Source organism: Papaver somniferum, unplaced genomic scaffold (genome assembly GCF_003573695.1).
Source record: "Papaver somniferum cultivar HN1 unplaced genomic scaffold, ASM357369v1 unplaced-scaffold_150, whole genome shotgun sequence".
NCBI classification, from domain to species: domain Eukaryota; kingdom Viridiplantae; phylum Streptophyta; class Magnoliopsida; order Ranunculales; family Papaveraceae; genus Papaver; species Papaver somniferum.
The window spans coordinates 5,632,677-5,655,642 of NW_020624377.1; the positions used below are offsets into that span (position 1 = coordinate 5,632,677).

General features: G+C 36.8%; 1 protein-coding gene across 1 annotated transcript; it reads right to left on the reverse strand.

Moving 5' to 3' along the window:
• Nucleotides 1-14,692: 14,692 nt before the first annotated feature.
• LOC113336068 (pectinesterase-like) lies at nucleotides 14,693-19,784 on the reverse strand. Its single transcript, XM_026582059.1, has 2 exons — nucleotides 19,340-19,784; nucleotides 14,693-15,438 (listed from the first exon to the last, which is right to left on the reverse strand). The coding sequence occupies exons 1-2, from the start codon at nucleotides 19,767-19,769 to the stop codon at nucleotides 14,693-14,695; spliced, it is 1,176 nt and encodes a 391-aa protein (XP_026437844.1). The 5' UTR covers nucleotides 19,770-19,784.
• Between the last annotated feature and the right edge of the window lie 3,182 nt (nucleotides 19,785-22,966).

The following is a 22,966-nucleotide window of genomic DNA, read 5'->3' on the forward strand; positions in this document are numbered from 1 at the left end:
TTTTCATTTCTGTCATCTCTTTCATTCATTCTTTCATTCTCATAATATCATATCATTTGAATCAAAATAAATATTCAAGAGAAATTCTAATACATGGCAACTCTGAAATCTTTGTAGTTGTGAAATCTTTGTAATTCTGCGATTCTATCGCGTTTTGTAAATCAAATCAAAAATCTTTTTATTCTCTGCAAAAGAAATATTCTAAAGAAATATATAAATTGAATTTTTTCAGTTTTCTGTAATTTTGAAATCTCGCAATCTTTGTAATTTTGAAGTCTTTGTAATCTTGAAATCTTAGTAATCTTTATAATCTTTGAAATCTTTGTAATCGTGCGATTGAATCGCTTTTTTTGTAAATCAAATCAAAAATCTTTTTATTCGTTCTTAGTATAAAGTAAAATGTTCAAGGAAGTGGTACTTATCTTTCATGTGAGTTGTTGTTGTTGTCAAAGAAGTCAATAAATGCCTTGAAATGTATGAATTTCGCGCAGCAAAAAGAAGTGTGAGAAGTGATTTTGAAGTCTTTGTAATCTTGAAATCTTAGTAATCTTTATAATCTTTGAAATCTTTGTAATCGTGCGATTGAATCGCTTTTTTTGTAAATCAAATCAAAAATCTTTTTATTCGTTCTTAGTATAAAGTAAAATGTTCAAGGAAGTGGTACTTATCTTTCATGTGAGTCGTTGTTGTTGTCAAAGAAGTGAATAAATGCCTTGAAATGTATGAATTTCGCGCAGCAAAAAGAAGTGTGAGAAGTGAGACTTGAACCCTTGATCTGCTTCTTGGATTTTCTCGCACCATACCAACTGTGCTAAGCCTCTTTTGCGAAATAATCAAAGTTCTTGCGAAGTAATCAAATTCCAACTCTGTAAGAGGCAATTCTGTATAAATTTCGCATAATAAAAATAAACATGCAAGAAGCAAGAATTGATCCCGCAACCTGCTGCTTGTATTCATGCTTCCTGACCAACTGTGCTAACCCTCTCTTGCGAAATAATCAAAGACTGTGTGAAGTAATCAAATATCAACTCTGCGAAATGAATATTTACGAAGCAAAAATTATTTGGTCGCAGGGAGAATCAAACCCATGTCCTCTAGTTTGCATACTCCTTCTCTGACCATCTGCGCTACTTGTTGCTTGCGAAAGAAACACACAATGTTGTACTTTATTCCATTTCTTCGCCTTTAGGATTTCAAAAATGTGCGAAAAATTAAGCTTGATGAGGGATTCGAACTCGAGTCTTACAACTCACTCTAGCGAAGCTTGACCAACTGTACTACCTCTTGTTTGCGAACTAATGAAACAATATTGCGAAATTATTCATTTTTTCGCTATCTGTAAAAAGAAGAAAACTATGCTCGCAGGGAAGTTCGAACCTGCGACCACGAACGTACATATTGTTCTGTTGACCAACTGTTCAAGAATCTCTTTGTGAAATAAACGCACAATATTTTTCTCTTTTTATTTTATTCTTCCATGCAAATGAGAAGAAAATGAAAAATATGTGTCTCTGCGAAATTCGAACCCGTGACCTATCGCTTACTCGCTCCAGCTCAAACCATCTGTGCGAATTTCTGTTTGTGATAGAAATTGCAGCATCTGCCTCTTATCTTTTCTTCGTCCTTCCTTAACTTCTTTCACATTTTCCTTCCTCTCCTGAACATGAAAATCTTCCACTGAAACTTCCTTTTTTTCCTTAAATTTCACCACAACAACTAATTTTTTTATCTCACTCTTTTCATGTCTTTGAATTGTTGATGATGTTTACTCCCTGAAAGTGTGATTTCTTCCATAAAATTTCCATTTTTGACCTAAACTTTGTAGATCTAGAAAAATATGAACAGTATCTGATCTTCATGAAAATTTCTTGAATCAACAAGTTACAAGAAGGATAAATCCTTTACTCATTCCCTGTTTCTAGCACCATTATGTAGTTGCAGGAAATCCCATAACACACCCCTTGTATTATCATGACTATTATTTCTAGATCTAAACTTATTTGATATGAAAATAAAGATAAAAAATAATGAAAATAGAAAATAAGACACAAGATTTACGTGGTTCGATCAATATGATCTACATCCATGGGGTTAGGGATCTTCACTATGATTGTTTGTAATTACATATGGATTACAATTGAGACTCCATTAATGAGTATTTGGAGCTCTCTCTCTCTCTCTCTCTGGTTTTTGGGGAAGAATCAGAAGATAATAATAATATCAGTTACTTTTCTCTCTCCTACCTTTCTCTTTATATAGGATGCTACCTATTGGATGACAGCTCACATATAGTGGAGTACATCTCATATTATCTCGCGCCCAAACTACATTCTCGCAAGCTTCGCTACCTTCTCGCAAACTCTCTCTATAATTTCGCAGGCTCTATCTATAATTTCACAAATTCTTACTGTTGTGCGATATTTGGATCCTTACTCTTTTGTCGTTCTTCCTTCTACCTCTTTTCGTTTCAAAGGCACGATTAAGAAAAGACTTATCATAGTAGTTTTATTGATTGTCGAAAGTGCCCTTTACTCCAACAATGTGAGAGACAGGTTTGATGACATCTTTAGACATCCATGCAAGCACGTTGTGAAGTTTTTCATTCCTCAAACGAAACCGACATCTTTGCTAAGAATGTCTTTTATTTCCGCAGTAATAGCAGTTAAAGAAATTATTCTTAACCGTTCTCTTGAGTAGATTTGGAAGAAGTAGAATACTTGTTCTTAGCCGCATTACAAGCTTCGAAAGGTTTTTCACATGAAAAATTATCAGTAGCTTTAACAAAATTGATCTTACTAGTTTTTGGAGAGTCTATTCCTTTATATCCCAGACCACGTGTATCACGATGTTCTTTACATGCTCCAATCATAGAAGACAACTTTATAGAGCTATAATTGAATCTTCTCAGATTCTCTTCCAGTGATTTCACTTTATCAAGAGTAGCTGCAAGGTCAGTTTCCAAGGATTTTTCTTTGGCAAGAAAACTAAGTTCTTTGTCAACGAAATATTTTTGTTGAGAGTCATATCTTGCTTGCGATTTTGAAAGTTTTTCTTCCAACAAAAAGGAATTTTGATAAAGATTATCACATTCACGTGACTTCATACGTAGGTTTTTCTCAGAGTCCTTGAGGATCGATTCGTAACAACGATTCGAAAAATAAACACCTGCGTAACACCTTCTCAACTTCTTGTTTTCTCGACAGAGAGGAGTCAGAAGAGGTGAGACATGAGAAGTTGTAATCTTCTTCAAATTCCATGAATCCATAAACTTAGCATACTCTGAGACTTCCTCATCAACATCTCTATCAATATCTGAATCACCTTCATCAGAAAGTTCATCCAACTGTTCTTTTAGGAGAGTTTTCCAATCAACAGTTTTTACATCAAGAGAATGTTTAGATATTGACTTAGATGTGACAGTTCTCTCAGGTGAATCCAAGCTTTTAGAGTCATCTGGTAATTTCTGAGCTGGTACGTTATTAGAGATAGATTCATCCATAGAGTCAGATCGCTACGAACACAGACTTATAAGGTCTTAAACGTGTTTGCCTCCTCTGATACCAATTGAAAAAGCGGGGGTACAAAAACCACACCCAATATTTCTCTTAGCAATCTGTATGGACAAACTCCAATATAATTTCTAGAAAATCAACTAGACAGTCAGACTCAATCTAGATAAAAAGTATATCAAAGAGTTTATATCTCAATCTCTCAATTTGATATATACTCAAGCAAATAAAAATCTGCAAGTCTTTATCAAATACTAGAGAGATAACTTGGATGGTACCAAAGACCAATATCCAAGTGTCAATCAATTTAAATCAACAACCAAAAGGTCGGATATTCTAATTGATTGAACAACGCACAACCTGTGATATTTCAATTATATAAACAAATATAATACGGAAAATAAATAACACAGACACCAGAATTTTGTTAACGAGGAAACCGTAAATGCAGAAAAACCCCGGGACCTAGTCCATATTGAACACACACTGTATTAAGCCGCTACAGACACTAGCCTACTCCAAACTAACTTCGGTCTGGACTGTACGGAATCACAAACGATGAGACGAAGATGTTTATGAATTCTTTTCTATCTTTCCTATTGGAGATATAAAATATCGATCCAATTATTATAATCGTACTCGTAACGACAGAAACAGCAAGATCAGATCACATAACTACGATAAAAGTAGTATCGTTCTGGCTTCACAATCCCAATGAAGTCTTTAAGTCGTTAACCTGGTTTAGAAAAGAAACCAAAGGTTAAAGGAGAATCGACTCTAGCTTAGCACAACTAGTATCACACAGAATAAGTGGGGATTAGTTTCCCAGTTGCTAGAGTTCTCCCTTATATAGTCTTTCAAATCAGGGTTTACAATCAATGTTAGCTTGGTAACAAAGCATTCAATATTCACCGTTAGATGAAAACCTGATTAGATTCAAGTTAATATTTATCAACCGTTGGATCGAAAATTTAGCTTGTTACACACAAATCCAATTTTTGGTTTATGAACCGTACCCAAACATTAACATTTGTTGGTTCAACAATAGTTAACCAAGGTTAGTTATATGATCCTTTCATATCAACCATCTACTTCTTCACCATAACTAGTCCAAATGAATCAAATGAACAAGTTAGAGAGTTGTTTAATTGCAAGGAAATCTTATGTAACTACACAAGACACAATCGAAGCAAAATCGGTTTGATTCACTCGAATCAGTTTATGAACTTTATAGCCACGGTTTGCAAAAGCATTCCTTAGTTTATTAAACATTAGTTCAAGAACAACCGGTTTTAGATATAACCTGCTCAAGTTCGCGGACTGGGTTCGCGGACTTAAGCTCATGGAAGGAGTACACAAACTCCAGCAGAAATTCTCGGGTTTGAGAACTTCGCCAGTTCGCGGACTGAGTTCGCGGACTTGGCTCACGCCACTTCCATTTCTCTTGATCAACAAAGTTCGCAAACTTTGGTTCAAGGAATAAGGACTTATACATATATGTGTTTCCACAACAATGTTTATATCCTACCAATGGTTATGTAATCTAAACTCTCATTTCAATCATTTGAAACATTCTCAGAGAACGTTATATAGCCGTTATTCACATACCATTTTTCGTCAGAGCAATTTCCAAAGTGATTGAAATATTACATGACTTTCGTCACTAGGCAAAGATGAATTTGGCTAAAGCGAAAGCTTACCAACACATATTTCGAGAAATAGATAGACGAGATAAACTCGGCTCGAAATAGCAAATGTGTATAATGAAAGTCTATACCAAAACGGCTTTTGTCTCAAGAGTAGGAGATAGAGTAAATAGACTTTTGAGTGATAGATAAGTTCAAGCCTCTAGATACCTTTTAGTCGATGAAGATCCACCAGTTCCTTGAGTAGTCCTTCGTCTGGTATGATGATTGCCATGGAGTCTTGAGCTTAACTACACTTTCTATCCTAGTCTGAGACCTTTAGCTAAATAGGCTAGAAATCAAGACTTATAGTTTTGATTACTAACATTGACAAACATGCTTGAGATAGCAATGCATGCGAGTTCGACCGAGCAATGCTCTAACACTAACTGAAGCAGTCTTTATAGATAAAACTGTTATCTTGGTTGAAGATGATAATAGTTGGAAATGGTGTATGGTTGGATACGTTTGTAGTGAAACTCTCATTCCTACATCTTCAATCCGTTATTACATCTGTAATCAATGGCCATTAGCTCAATCACCTTTTGTTACTACTTTCAACGATTTGAAAAAAATAAATCCTTATCAGATTCCTAGCTGAGAGCGATTTCAAAAGGGTCAATTTTCAGAGACCTTGGTATGCTTGTGGTCATCTAATGGTTCTCAAAGTCGTCCCCTCAAATGGATGGCCAGTAACTCATCAAGTTTCTTTTACTGAGGAACTGTTTTGGCTCATCTTATGCAACATCTCAAAGGAATGTACTGAATTTTAAGATCTTCAAAAACTCACTCTCAAGCTAGGAGAATTAGTATAAGCCCAAACACCATACGGAAACCATCCTTTAAAGAAGAATGTTAAGGTCTGTGTTAGAGTTTATGTTCAAAAATCTCTACCAACCGGCGTCCCTCTCGTCACCTGAGGAAGAGATCAACCTTTTCTGATTGAATGCAGATACTACAAAGTTCCTAAGTACTTTTGTACTCCTTGTCGTGTGTTAGATCACAAAGATGCTAATTTTCCAGCTTGGAAATCAAAACAGAAGTTAATACAAGAAGCAGCTGGCTCAAGATCAAAATATGTTCTCCCAGCTGTCTCGAAAATAATGATGCCAAAAGATCAAGAGGCTCAACTTTCTGTACCAACTACCAACCTGGTTACTCAAGATACCATCATGTCTCCAGCTGAAGTAGTACATGAAACTCAAGTTGATGATGTTATTGATCATGACAACACCAAAGGTAAAGCCAAAGTCTTAGCTCAAAGCTCTGAGAATGTGACTCAAAAAGGAGTATCTAATAATTTCCAGATGGGCCCTTTTGTTAATCGATCCACTGCTTTGAAGATCTTTGATGTTGGGCCTGTCCAGCAGAGCTCTTTTCTTTTGAACAACGGTCTTCCAATCATTTTTAAACAAGTTACTACCCAGAATGTCACAGTTGAAAATTCAAGCATCCCCTATGAATCGCTAAATCGGGGTCCGATTCGAACCACCAACTCGTCCAGAAGATTCAAAACGGCGGCTGCTCTAAAAAATCAACCTGCTATTTCTAGAGAAGAAGTTAGTTCTGCTGCTGCGGAGCATGATGCTCTTTCTAATCTTAAAAGGAAAATTAACCCAAGAGCTGATTTGAGAAAACGTACCAGAGCTAGTAACTCTACCTTAGCTAGCATTGTGGTAATCCCAAATCAATCTGATGCTTCTGAACCTGATTATTCAACTCTTTGTCCTCCTATTACCAAATTGGGAGATTTATTCTGCCATTAACCTCTCCAACTGTACTCTCAATACCCATTCTATGGTCGACCCCTATTGTAGTTATAATGTACCTGTTGATGATACTCCAAGAAACAATCGTGTATGCAATAATTCCCTTCATGAGGCTGCTTCTATGAATCTCGGTTCAACCCAGGAGACTAATCAAATTGGTGGTTCTAATAACTCAGCTCTTGATGGTGGTTCTGCTTCCACCACTCAGGTAAACTCAAATCCCTCTCTTCCTATTATTGATCCCATTAATACTGCCATAAATGCCAATCCTTTTCCTGTTAATAATGTGAATGTGCTTGGATGGAATATTAGAGGATTGGGTAAGAAAACATCTAATAAGGAGCTTAGCTTGCTGTGTAGAAATATTAACACTGATATTATTTTTCTATCGGAAACCAAGATGAATAAAGATTTGGCTGCTATAAGAATGAAAAACTTTGGATACCGTTGCACTTTTAATGTCCCAAGTATTGGTAGAAGTAGTGGTCTTGTTCTTGATTGGAAAAAGGAAATTCAACTCAACGTTTTATCATCTAGTTTGAGGGGCTTCTATGTTACTTCTACTGACATTATCCACTCCAAACTTTGTCACTTACATTTCATATATGGTGAACCTAATAGCAGTCTTAGACAAGCCTTTTGGGAAAGTCAATGTCAGTTACCTCCACCACCTTTAGATGAGCCTATTTTCTTCGTAGGTGATTTTAATGCTCTGATAGGTACTGAGGATAAAAATGGTGGCCTAGAAGTTTATGATTATGATTTTCTTAATCTCAGGAATTTTTGTGATACTTTTGATATGCATGATCCTAGATTCTCTGGTGGTAGATTTACTTGGTCTAATATGCAACATGTGAAAAAGCGGGGGTACAACAACCACACCCAATATTTCGATTAGCAATCTGTACGGACTAACTCTAATATACTTTCAAGAGAATCAACTAGACTCAATCTTAATAAAGTATATAAAAGAGTTATATCTCTCTTTACCGATTCAATTCTTACTCAAGCAAATAGTAATCTGCGAGTCTAATTAAATACACGAGAAATCACTTGAACGGTACCAAAGACCAATGTTCAAGTATCAATCAATTTCAATCAACAACCAAAGGTAGGATTTTCAATTGATTGATTCTAACGCACAACCTGTGATATTTCAATTATATAAAAAAATATAATGCGGAAAAGAAATAACACAGACACCAGAATTTTGTTAACGAGGAAACCACAAATGCAGAAAAACCCCGGGACCTAGTCCAGATTGAACATACACTATATTTCGCCGCTACAGACATTAGCCTACTACAAACTAACTTCGGTTTGGACTGTATTTGAACCCCAATCAATATCACACTGATCCAAGGTACAGTTGTGCTCCTTACGTCTCTGATCCCAGCTGGATACCACGCACTTGATTCCCTTAGATGATCTCACCCACAACTAAAAGTTGCAACTACCCAAAGTCGAAGACTTTAATAAACAAATTTGTATCACACAAAAAAGTCTGCAGGAATAGATAAATCTGTCTCCCACAGAAGTACCTACAAGTTTTTGTTCCGTCATTTGATAAATCAAGGTGAACAGGAGCCAATTGATTAACCGGACTTATATTCCTGAAGAATATCCTAGTATTATCAATCACCTCACAATAATCTTAATCGACGCGGCGAAAGAAGATATTGTGGAATCACAAACGATGAGATGAAGATGTTTGTGACTACTTTTATATCTTGCATGTCGGATATATTAATCTCAATCCAATCATTACGATTGTACTCAACAAGATAGAATATGAAAGATAAGATCACACAACTACAAGAAAGTAGTATCGGTCCGGCTTCACAATCCTAATGAAGTCTTTAAGTCGTTAACCTGGTTTACAAGAAGAAACCTAAGGTTAAAGGAGAACTGACTCTAGCTAATACAACTAGTATCACACAGGAGGTGTGGGGATTAGGTTTCCCAGTTGCTAGAGTTCTCCCTTATATAGTCTTTCAAATCAGGGTTTTCTATCAATGTTAGCTTAGTAACAAAGCATTCAATATTCACCGTTAAAAGAAAACCTGATTAGATTCAAGCTAATATCTTTCAACCGTTAGATCGAAAACTTATCTTTTTGCACACAAATAAAATGCACGATTTTAGGTTTGTGTAACCGTACCCAAACATGTACATTCGTTGGTTCATCAGTAGTTAACCAAATGGTTAGCCATATGAGCATTTTCATATCAACCATATTATTCTTCACCATAACTAGTTCAAATGACTCAAATGAACTAGTTAGAGAGTTGTTCAATTGTATAAATCTCATATAAATATACAAGACACAATTGAAGCAAAAACGATTTGATTCACTTGAATCGATTCATGAACTTTATAGCCACGGTTGCAATTTACATTCCTTAGTTTATATAAATATAAGTTTACAAATAATCTTCTTTAGATATAACCAACTCAAGCTCGCGGACTTAGTTTGCGGACTTAAGTTCTCGGAAGGAGTTCACAAACTCCAGCAGATATTCTCGGGATGAGAACCTCCGCCAGTTCGCGTACTGAGCTCACAACTCTTGTTCCGGTTTTCCTGATCAACAAAGTACGCATACTTTTTCCAAGGAATAAGGACTTATACATATATGTGTTGCCACATAATGCTTATATCCAACAATGGTTATATAATCTAAACTCTCATTTCAATCATTGAAACATTCTTAGAGGACGTTATATAGTTGTTATTCACAAAACATTTTTCGTCAAAGCCATTTTTAAAGTGATTGAAACATAACATGACTTTCGTCACTAGGTAAAGATGAACTTGGCCAAAGCGAACGCCTAGAAACACATATTTTGAGAAATATATAGGCGAGATAAACTCAGCTCGAAATAGCAAATGTGTATAATCAAAGTCTATATAGCAAAACGACTTTTGTCTCAAGATAGGAGATAGAGTAGATAGACTTTTGAGTGATAGATAAGTTCAAGTCTCCACATACCTTTTAGTCGATGAAGTTCCACCAGTTCTTTGAGTAATTCTTCATCTTGTATGATGATCACCATGGAGTTCTTGAGCTCAACTACACTTTCTATCCTAGTCCGAGACTTAGCTATAGTAGACTAGAAATCAAGACTTATAGTTTTGATCACTAACATTGACAAACATGCTTGAGATAGCAACGCATGCGAGTTCGACCGAGCAGTGCTCTAACAACATGGTCCTGATCTTATTCTTGAACGTCTTGATAGATGTCTTATTAATCTCATTGCTGAAATTTTGTTCCCTAAATTGTGTGCTAATAACTTGCCTGGAGATTCTTCTAATAATTATCCTATGCGTATTGGTTTTAACTACGATGATGTTTGTATGCCTAGGCCGTTTTATTTTATGGTTATGTGGATAGAGGATCCCACTTGTAGAGACATTATAGCCAACTCTTGGTCTGTTAATGTGGTGGGATCCCCTGCCTATAAGCTTAAAGCAAAACTTTTAAATAAAAAAAAAGGTCTTCGTGATTAGAACAAGTCTCTTTGGTAATATGCAAACTAATATCTCTACTACTAGAAAGGAACTTGTTGATTACGTACCAAACCATAACTCTTACAGATTGTAGAGCCATCTCTAGACTCAAAGCTAGATTGGAATATCTCTCCAATCTGGAAGAACTCTACTGGAAAGATAAATCTAGAGAGGTTTGACTCATGGAAGTTGATAGAAATTCACCATATTTTCATAGAGTTACCCTCTTCAAGAGAAAGAGAAATGCTATTAGTTGGATTAAAAATACTGCTGGTACTATTATAACTGATAGACATAGCATTAGCACATCCTTTGTTGACTATTTCAAAAATTTGTATTCTTCACACCCTCAACAATTCCAAGATGAAATCCTTCTTGATAGTCCTGTCAAATTTTCTGATAATAATAATTCTTTTCTAAGCTCTCCCCTCACAACAGAGGAGATTAAAAATGTTGTTTTTAAAATGGGTGGAAAAAAATCCCATGGCCCTGATGGTTTTACTGGTCTTTTCTATCAAAAACATTGGGACATTGTGGGAGAAGTTGTTGTTGACATGACTCAAACTTGCTTTAGAACTGGAAATGTTGCTAAAGTTTTTAATCATACCAACATACCTCTTATCCCCAAAGTCCCTCTAGCTGAGTTGGTCTCCCAATACAGACCCATAATACTTTGTAACTTTATTTACAAAATCGTTTCTAAAAGTTTAGCCAATAGATTAAAACCCTTTATGAACAATATAATTTCCCAAAACCAAAGTGATTTTGTACCCAAAGGAAGTATTTATGATAACATCCTTCTAGCTAATGAGGCCATCTATGTTGTCAATCATCATGATAAAGCCATTGGTATTGCTTCCATCAAGCTTGACATGTCTAAGGCCTATGATAAGATGGAATGGTCTTTTCTTGAGAATGTTTTGAAAAAAAAATGGGTCTCTCTGATCACTGGGTTAAACTCATAAATCAGTGTGTTTCCACTGTCTCTTATTCTTTTATCCTTAATGGTAGCCCCACTGGCCTTATCAAGGCATAAAGAGGCTTAAGCCAAGGAAACCTTTTGTCTCCTTATCTTTATATCATTTTCTATGAGGCTTTGTCCTTTTACATTGATGCTCTGACTAGAAAAGGGTTGGTTGAAGACATAAAGGTGTATAAAAATACTCATGCTATGACACACCTTCTCTTTGCTGATGATTCCTTACTATTTTCTAAAGCTACTATTGAAGATTTCTAGACTATCAAAGAGTATCTTCAAAAGTACTGTTTAGCCTCTGGTCAAGAAATTAATTTTGACAAGTCTGGTATCCTTTTTAGAAAAAAAATTCCGGAACATCTCAAACTGCAGCTCTCTAATATCCTTGATATTAGTAATAGGAATTTAGGAGAAAAATATATGGGTACCCCTACAACTTTTAAGGCATCTAAAATCCAAACCCATATGGGTATTCTCCAGGCTATTGATGCTAGAATCTCTATCTTGCTCCATAAGCTTCTTTTCCAAGCTGCTAGAACTACTTTAATAAAGCATATTGGTCAGGCCATTCCTCTTTATCAAATGGGAGCATTCCTTATCCTCAAACACCTTTGTAAAAAAATGGATTCTCACCTCTGTAAGTTTTGGTGGGGGAAAACACTTGACCCAAAAGATAGAAAACTTCATCTTTTGGGTTGGGACATTCTTTGCTCTCCTAAGTCTGAAGGAGGTCTTGGTTTCAGAAAAGTTGAGCTCAATATTCTTACTATGCTTGCCAGGAATACCTGGAGGATAATTGAGAACCCTGATTGTCTTCTAGCTTCTACTCTTAAAGCTAGATATTTTCCTAGAACTGATTTTTTAAATGCCAAGTGTCCTGCTAATTGTTCTTGGACATGGAAATTTTTACATGCCATTAAAGAACTTATCAAACCTTTTATCACTTGGATTGTTGGAGATGGTCAATTTATTGACCTTTGGTGTGAAAAATGGATTCCTTCTTTAGGATCTGTTGTCCCCCAACCCTTTGGTGTCTCCAGATCCAACTATAAAAGTATCTTACTTTATTAATCCTATTACCAGATCTTGGGATGTTGGTAGATTAAACACCCACTTTGATGATGCTTCTGCTAAGAAGATTGTCTCTATTCTCTTAAGCCAGTGTTGCACTCCTGACAGGAGGGCTTGGGATCTATCAAAGAATGATAGATATACCTCTAAATATTCTTACTTGGGACTTTGAGGGCTCAGGCCTTCCCCTTGTAGTGCTCTTTGGAAGCGTATTTCAGTTGTAAAGCTTCTAGAAATGCCTTACCTGCTAGAACTGTCCTTCATACTAGAATGCCTATGAACTCTGTTGATTGTACTAGATGCAATGACCCTTCTGAATCGATTATGCATGCCTTAGTTATTTTCCCTTTTGCTAGTCGTGTTTGGTTCTTATCGTCTTTTTGTGTCAACACTTAGGCTTTGGATGTTATTTTGGTTAGTTAATCATGTTTCTAAACTCCCAGATGGGGATCAATGTCTCTTTGTTGATATCCGTTGGTCCTTATGACAAAGTAGGAATAACCTGGTGTTCCAAAACATCAAAGAGAATTACACTGTTGTTCTGATGAGAGTTAGATCCATGTTATTAACTAGGAAAACTAGTGTTAGTGTTTCCACTATGGTCCCTGTTAGTATATGTGGTAAATGGATGCCCCCGCCAACTGGATGGATAAAATGCAATACAGATGGAGCTTATGATGAAATTTCTGGGAATAATGGTGCAGGCTTGTGATGAAGGACTTCTCCAACACTACTTCCTTTTGTGACTCCATTGTTTTTCAAGTTGAGTCTGCTGAAGAAGCTGAAGCCAGAGTTATTTGGGCGGCCTTACAAAAAGATGTGGAGCAAAATCTTACTCATCTAACCATAAAAAGTGATGCTCAGAGTCTAATAATCAATTTTCTGCTGGCTTTTTTAATGAGAACTATAGAACAGATGCTATCTTTAAGGATATCCAGTTTTTTTCCTCTAAGCTTGTATCTTGTTTGTTTATCTTTCAACCACGTACTTGTAATTCAGTGGCTCATGAACTTTCCCTGTGGGCTAAAACAAACAATTCTACTATGTACTGGTATGTTCCTCTAATATGGCTGATGCCTTTTGTTTAGGGGGATCATTAACCTTTTTGAAGGCCTTTGCTTATAAAAAAATAAAAATAAAAAAATATTTTTTTTTGAGGTTTGAAGGATTACATTGATCAATTACATCAATAAACAGGACAATACAAATAATACAAGATTTATAATCGAAACTTAAAGAAACGAGATAAGAAAATCATTTTATACTTCTGCAGCCTGTTGAAATAATGGTTTCAAACCATTTTGTTTCTTGACCATCAAATATATCTGATGCTCCCATAAAAAGGAAGTAATATGCCCAAATTAGATTCTTCACAAACGATCTCCATATCTGGAAAAGTATATCGTTTTCATCCATAACATGCTTGATAACAATGCAAATACAAATTCACCAAAATACCCTAATAATAGAATAAGAAAACAAGTCCTGATAGTATTTTGAAACCATCAGACTGATCAGAAAACCATAAAAATTGTTTAAAAACAATTTTTTTATTGAAAGATAAATATATACAAGGAATCAAACTCGATTCGTCCGGTAGATCTGAAAAGTCAAACCAAAACCAGACGGATCAAGGATCTGAGTTTTGAAGAAACTTAGTTTTTTTTTTCTTCTTTGTTTCGAAAAGAAAAGTGCCGGGTTTTAATATTTTTTCTATCACGGAGCTATGTTAACAAAAATTCTAAATTGACCCATCCTAAACTTCTTAAATACGGTTGTGACGCTAGTAGTGGACCCAGCTCATCCTTCGATGGGTCCCCATGCTAATTCTCAGATGGCGGGTCCCATCTACCCCACTTGCATATCCGGGTTTCAGGGACGGTCTCTGTCCAGACTCCAGAACCGCGGCTATTGGTGTCTGATTTCTAATCAGGCGAATGTTGGGTTCGACAGTTCGGTGGTAGTAAATCAGAGTCCTACCGGGGGCTTGCATTATTTTTTTTGTTTTTTTTTTCTTGTCTGCTATTTCTGACATATATACAAAAATGCATAATTTATTTATTTTTCGACTGTTTATGAATTAAATAGAAACGGTATGGAAATGTTGGAGACACCCAAGAACTAGATAAGGTCTTCAATTCTGATACGAGAACATGATCATCATACTTGTATCAAATCAAAAAGGTCATATAAGGAAAAAAAATTAGAAGGGAAAAGGGCCTCAAAGAGACCCTAGAACTTGCACTCGTAAGTTTTCTGCGCAACCAACTACTTCCGGCAAAAAAGTTGGCAACCGTAAATGGTGCAGCTTCACTTGCACTCGTAAGTATTCTATATCCTTTCCATTTAACCCTTCCAGAAGTTCCTGCACCAGGACCAGTGTTCAAATACTCTGCGTAGAACAATGTGTCTAGAGCAAAAGCACCTTCCCATTCGCTCCACCCAGCAGGAACAATGACGTTTGATATAGACGATTGCATTATAACTGTTCTCGAATATTGCTTCCATGGTCGACCAAGGAAAGTAGGAAATCTACTCTTCACTAGTAGTAAATCAGAAGTAGCACTAATCCTTGATTTTTGAATTACTATTCCGGTATTCTGGTTCGGATCTGTTCTGCCTTGAGCAGTAATCATGTTTTTCTGTCCTGGGTTAGGGCGGCGTGCATGAATATCGCAATGTTGCAATACAACTGCACCATTTCCAAATATGAAATCCACCGTCCCGACTACTAAACAATTGATATAGAATTGACGAAGAGAATGTACGTAGAGTGTATCTTGGTATGCTAGCATGTCACATTCGTAGAATGCTGATAAATCTGAACTAACTCGGAGTGCCACAGCTTGATGTTTACTCGGTCCAGCGGTGTTTTTAAATGTAATGCCCTTGGCTAGAAACCCATTTCCTACAATAGCTGCAATAGTAAAGGTAAAATAGCTTAACACCATTAGGTATAGACGTAGGTAGAATAGATATGATGCTAGCTAGCTATTTGAGAAATGATGCGTAGATGCAATTCTTTTCTTCTGCGATCATCATGCACCCAATTAAGAAGAAGTATAGTACGTAGTACATATAGTAGGCCATATGCATCAATTAGCGGCCACACGATTCCAAAGATATATATATATATATATATATCACTGACGGACCTATAGCTGGGCTAACCCAGGCTTTAGCCCAGGTAGCCATCACACCCCAACAGTCTAAAAAGAAAAATGATATGGTCGACCAAAATCATTAGCCTGGACTGGAAAATGAATTAAGATTTTCTGGTTCCGTCCCTGATATATATATATATATATATATATTATCAATAAAGATATAAGGTCTGAAGCACCTTTATACCTTAAATCTCTTCTTTGATGCATTTGATTTTGTAATAGTACATGTAGTTAAAGTACGCACCGTCAGAGACAAAAAAATTCATGTACTTGTACAAAGTTCATGAGAGTACGAGACCCTAAAATATTCTTAGCGTCTTCTTCGAAAGCGTGTAAAAAGTTTTCAATAGAATCAGCATATTTCAATGTTAATAGAATAATCTATTTATCAAAAAATGCAATCCCGGAAATAGATCACACATTTTGAACTTCTGCATAAAAAGTATGTGCATCGTGCGCCACCGTGAATAGAGTGATTTATGTAAAAATAAATTTAAGTAATCTTAAAAGACATTTAGCAACTCTGCGGTGACTTGTTTTTACTTGGTTCCACTCCCGACGGTCAAATAAATGAAAGAGTGGCTTGCATAATTCTACGTAAAGGAAATTTGATACTCTTTAATTTAGGGAGCTAGACAATGACGAATCCATACATTTTTTCATGCTGGGGAAAAATCCATATGATAGAAATCGACATCGACGCATATAGGGGATCGGCGGCCGGAGCCCTCGTGATTGTTTTTCGTATTTTCATTGATGTTTTTGTATAATTTGAATGATTATCAATTTATGAAACATTTTAATTAAGTAAAACACGGTATTTATATCGTTTTTTGTATATATATATTTAGGTCATAAATTTGATATTTTTTTATATTTTTTGTACCAGTTTTTATAACTTAGATTCCATTAGGAGTCAGATTTCAATTCCATCATACGTATTTGTCCCCATGAGACATAAGTTTCAAAATTATTAATCTTAAATTACTTTAAATTTGAAATCAAGTGGAGTTTATTGACTCCACTTGTCTCTATATATATCTCCATCTCTGGAGCCAGACATAAATAAAATTGAAAGAGACACATTGGACAAAGGGTACAAGTGATAAGTCGGTCATGTATGTAGATATGACCTAACTACCAATCAACAACAACAACTAGCTAGCTAGTTATACACACAACTAGGGGTGTGAACGAGTCCAATCGGATCTGGGTAGTATACTACCAGAAACAAGACCCAGTTATTTTATTTGGTTCCGGGTTCGGTTCCTAAACTAGTGGACCGGAACCGAACCCAGTGAAAACATGAAATACCCATCGAATCTGGGTATTTGTTGGATCTCGTAAAATCAACTATATTTTTCGCTAAATCGTTTTTATATTCATTATTTTGACTTGAAACTAATAATGTCTCTAACGTTTTATATAAAATTAATGTTAAATCTAAATGTTCTAAATAAGATTAAATGTACATAAAATTGGTTTGCTAAACCTCAAATAAAAATTATGGGCCAAAAAGATAAGTAAAAATATATGCATGTTTAAATACCTAAAGATTTTTAAGATACTTTTATAATATCCAAATTGGATTTTTCGCCCAACTTTTATAACTAAATTTTGGACAACAGACAAAAAAAACCCTTATTCTTTTTGGCATGTCAAACTGTTAGCGAAACACATACATTCGAACTCAAATGAAAGCGTTGATGTATATGAAATCAGTCGAACTAAACTAATACAATTAATTTTCTCATGTAGTTCCTTCAAGAAGTTGTATTGACGCACTTGGTTCATTTGCAGGATGTACCTGGTTTCAACGTGCATATTGTGAGGAAAATCCAGGTATATCATGAAACTGATTTCATCCTGCATATTCCGGTGAAAATACAGTTATATCATAGTCTATAACTAGATGAAATTGGTTTCATCCTGCATATTTTGACGTAAATACAGTTATATCACGATCTACAACTAGATAAAATTGGTTTCATCTTGAGTATTCTGACAAAAATTAAGGTATATTAATGTGTAAACTAGATGAAACTGATTTCATCCTTCCAACCAAATACATCCGAAAAAACCAGTTTCATCCATGTATCAGCTTTCATGAAAACAATTTCAACTCAATTCAAAACATGATGAAACCAGTTTCATAAAAAATCAATTTCAAACTAAATTTTACATAAGCTTAACATATATGAAACTAGTTTCATCCAAACCCAATTCGATGAATTTTAAACTGGATTTTACAAAAGTTAAACCAAGATGAAACCAGTCTAATCCAAACCAAATTTAATCATGTTTTAACCTAGATTTTATACAGGTGAATACAAGTCGTTCAGAAAATAGAATTAAAAATAAAATTAGGGTTAGGAGACTTGCATGTTCAAGGATTATCAAGGACCAATCATATTTTCGAGTTTCCATTTTATGAATTGACGGCAAAAACCTAATTTAGCTTCCTGAATTTATGAGGTGATGATAAAATTGAGAAACTTTAACGAAATTAGGGCATTAAAGATATTATATGGTGGTCGAGTTCTATGTCAGTGGTGGTGTTTTCAATTCAAACAAAATCATGGATCAATTAATTTAAAACTATAATCTTCTCTTCGAGAACTAAATGAAGATAATAGACGAAGATTAGGTTTTTAATTTGATTGAAAACGATGATAGTGGTATTGGAGTTGTTGATGATCGTGGTTGTAACAGTGAGGAAAGGTTGTGAAGGTGGTGTCGGTGGTAACACTTAGGGAACCGGAATGGTAGTGCTAGTAGAGAAAGAGAAGCGATCGATGGTGAATAGATTTGGTGTCGATGGGTTTTCTGGTGCTAATGGCGGAGATGGATAAGATAATGAAGTTGTGAAGAAGAAAACTAATAAAGGTATAAAGGTTTGCTTCATATATTTGATTTGCATGTCCATATCACCCAGACCAATGTTTTAGTCGTCCATTATGACCAGGATTTTAAATTGTGAGGACATATAACCCATTATAAGAAAAAACGAAAAAAATCAAAACAAGAATTAGAAGAAATCTTTGCATTTACATCGAGGAAGACATAGACAAATATCAGGATACCCGATATCCGACGGGTACCTGTCGGATGATACCTGTTAGAATCCGAAAATTTATCGGTTCCTAACCGTTCAGCCGTCCAGTAGCAATATCATTTTAGAACCCGGTACCGGACCTGACTCATCCGGATCCGGTTTGGTTCCAGGTAATTGAGTACACATTGACAACACTTGACACAACCACAAATTAGTAATTACTGACTTTTAGTTAAAATGAGTAATCTAAATCTAGTTACCAGCTCTTAATTATTAAGATTAAGATTATGTTAGTTAACTCATTATTAGTATTATTTTTTTGGTTAAAAAGGTTAAACTTAATTTTAAAAAAAAGACCTAATAACAGCGCTAAACGCTGCAAATTACCAGTTCACATAACAGCTGCTAAACGCTGCAAATTACCGATGCATTTTTTGATAATCGCGTTTTTTTAATTAAGAGAAAATATTTTAGCACGTAATTTTCGATGCCGCCTGACCGAATTTTTTGACAATCGCGTTCGTTCTTCTTTTTAATTAAGAAAAAGGAAGGCATTTTAGCACGTAAATTATTATATGGGTTTTAAGATTACTTACCAACGGTAGCAGATTTGAAAGTAGTGCTCCCATCCACAACATTCTTACTCCCGGTGATAATCGTCTTCTTTCTTCCATCTCCTAAGAACATCAAGTTTGTCTTCTTTTTTGGAACTTCAACATTTTCTCTATATACACCAGCTTTAATCCTAATTATATATCTCCTAGTACTCTTCAGAGGTGCAGCTGCAACAGCAGCCGAAACCGTTGAAAAGTCACCACTTCCGTCAGCTGCAACTGTAGCATTAACTGTCACTGTTGTGGACTGTAAAAGTCGTCGGTCACCTTCTGATAACCATTCGGGAAACCCGTCTGTGCTTTGGCTTTCCAAACTAGCATTATTTTCTAATTTTTTTCCGGATATGTACCGCTCATTTTCCATATCGGTATCGGTTAAGTGCTTTATCATCGCAAAAACATTACTACACATTTTGTGTACATGTTGCTGACCTTTTACTAGAGCATGGCGCACAATTTTATCAGCCTTGTTATAAGAGAATCCATCGAGGCAAGTATCTTCGTTAGTAATGGCTGCACTTACTAGCGTTTTGAGATGACTTGCTTGTTGTGCAAGGGTTGTCTTGCTTGGGTATTGTCGGTTTTGGTAAAACACGCCTTAACTTCCTTAGAGGGATGTTAGGCAATATATATTATTATGATTACAGTCCATCAATGAGAATATTCTGTGAGCTGTAAATAAGGGAAAATATATTCTATTACACCCCCTTAGTCTGAGCGGGAGAGGAACAAACGCTAAGACTAGAACGAAAACTAAGAAACAACTGACGTGGAAGACCCTTCGTGAAGATATCAGCATACTGATTTTCTGAAGGGATGTGCAATACGCGAATGTCACCAATAAGAACTCTTTCACGAACGAAGTGGATATCAATCTCTACATGCTTAGTGCGTTGATGTTGAACCGGATCACCAGACATGTAGATAGCACTCACATTGTCATAATATACCATAGTAGCACGCCGTAATGGTATATGTAACTCAAGAAGTAGATTCCGTAGCCAGGTTGTTTCAGCCACCGCATTAGCGACACCTCTGTATTCTGCTTCGGCACTGGAACGGGACACAGTTGCTTGACGTTTTGAGGACCATGATACAAGATTGTCCCCAAGAAATATGCAGTAACCAGAGGTTGAGCGTCGTGAGTCAGGACAACCCGCCCAATCAGCATCAGAGTAGGCGGTTAGGGCAGAAATATTCGAAACCGATGGTGACAAACCGTGATCAATAGTGCCCTGAAGATATCGAATAATGCGCTTGATGGCTTGCATGTGAGGCTCTCGAGGATCGTGCATAAATAAACATACCTGCTGGACTGCATAAAAGATATCCGGTCGAGTGAAAGTAAGGTATTGTAGCGGCCCGGCCAGACTTCTGTATAAAGTAGGATCCGAAATTGCTGGACCAGAAGTAGCGCTCAGCTTAGAATTTGTGTCTACCGGAGTTGCCACTGGATTGCAGTTCGTCATGGATGCACGAGCAATAATATCCTTTGTATAGAGCGACTGAGATAAAAACAACCCTGAGGAAGAACGAGTGGCAGTAATACCCAAAAAATGATGCAACGGGCCAAGATCAGTCCTAGAAAATTCCCGTTTCATCAGGTCAATAAAACGGGACAGTAGAGCATCAGTAGAGGCAGTGAGTATGATATCATCAACATACAATAATAAGTATGCAGTATCCTGACCGGACCGGTAAATGAAAAGAGATGGATCACAAACACTACCCCGAAAACCACAACCTGTAATGAAAGTTGCAAACCTCTGAAACCACGCCCGAGGCGCCTGTTTGAGACCATAAAGGGATCGACGAAGACGACAAACATAATCAGGGCGAGTAGGGTCAACAAAACCTGGAGGTTGAAACATATAAACTGTCTCGTACAAGTCCCCATGAAGAAAGGCATTCTTAACATCCAACTGATGAATCGGCCAGGATCTGGACATGGCAATGCTGAGAACGGTACGAATAGTGGCTGGCTTAACAACCGGACTAAAAGTCTCAAAACAATCAACCCCAACCTGTTGTGACTTACCGTTGGCAACAAGACGGGCTTTGTGTCGCTGCAATGTACCATCTGCATTAAACTTGTGACGAAATAACCACATGGAGCGAATAACATGAGCACCAAGAGGTCGTGGTACTAGGTCCCAAGTGTGTGTTTTTAACATAGCAATGAACTCATGTAGCATGGCCTTGGTCCAGTTGGGATCACGAAGAGCAGACAGGTGAGATTTTGGCAGATTGGATATAAGTTGTGGTGTTTGCACATTAAGATTCAGACGATGGGTGGGACGAAATATGCAACGAGAGGCACGGGTGACAGGTCGAGAAGAGGTGACTGAAGTGTCAGGGACAGACGGAGTGGGGGATGATGGTGTATCAGCCCGGGCAGGGCAGGCAGGGGTCGTGGTAGTGACAGACCCTGCTGGATTGCAGTTGTCAGAAACTGCAGGTCTGGAATCTGGGTGTGCAGTGGAGTGGAGTCGAGCTGCTGTGGGGGAACGACGATGGGGAGGAGTATAGAGTTGCTGTGGAGCGGAATCTGGTGGGGAAATGACGGGAGTGTGCTGTGTAGCTGGTAGTTCCTGTGCAGCAGGAACTGGTGGGGAAGTGACGGGATTGTGCTGAGTAGCTGGTAGTTGCTGTGCAGCGGAAATAGGTTGTGCAGAAACGGCGGAAGATGGCAGGGCAGGAGGGAGGCTGGTCTGAGGGTTAAGAGCTGTTGGGTAGAGAAGACGAATGGGAAAAATAGGGAGAGTTGATGTGGAAGGAGGCTCTGGACTGTGGGATGCGATGGGAAGTTTTTCTTTGAAAGGAAAAACGTTTTCATCAAATGTCACATGTCGAGATAAGATGATCTTGTGAGTGGCTAAGTCGAGACAACGATATCCACGATGATGTGTTGGGAAACCAAGAAAAACACACCTAGTAGAACGAGGAGAAAGCTTATGAGGAGTGGTGGCGGATAGGTTTGGATAGCAAAGACAACCAAAAATACGAATATGAGAGTACGTTGGTTGTCGTTGATAAAGGATTGAAACTGGAGAAGCGTAATCGAGAATTTTGGAAGGGAGTATGTTATGAAGGTAGACGACCATATGAAGGGAGTTGGCCCAATAGGTGGGAGGGATTGAGGCATGAGACATAATTGTGCGAGTGATGTCATTGACACGACGAATCATTCGCTCAGCCTTGCCGTTTTGAGAGGAGGTATGAGGACATGAGAAACGGAAAACTAACCCATTTTGGTGAGCAAAATCGTGAAATGAGGAGTTGTCGAATTCACGACCCATGTCACATTGAAAAGATTTGATTTCACGTTCAAACTGTGTTTTAACGAAAGAGCGAAATTCTAAGAACTTGGTATAAACCTGGGATTTTAATTTGAGAGGAAAGATCCATAGATAATTTGTGAAGTCATCTAGCAATATAAGATAGTAATTGAAACCAGTCTCGACATGCAATGGAGATGTCCATAAGTCGCTATGAATTATATCAAATGGGGCAAAAGTGACAGAGTTTGAATCAGAAAATGGCAGACGAATATGTTTACTAACTTGACAGGAATGACAAAGTTTAGTAGACTGATTTTTATTACATAGA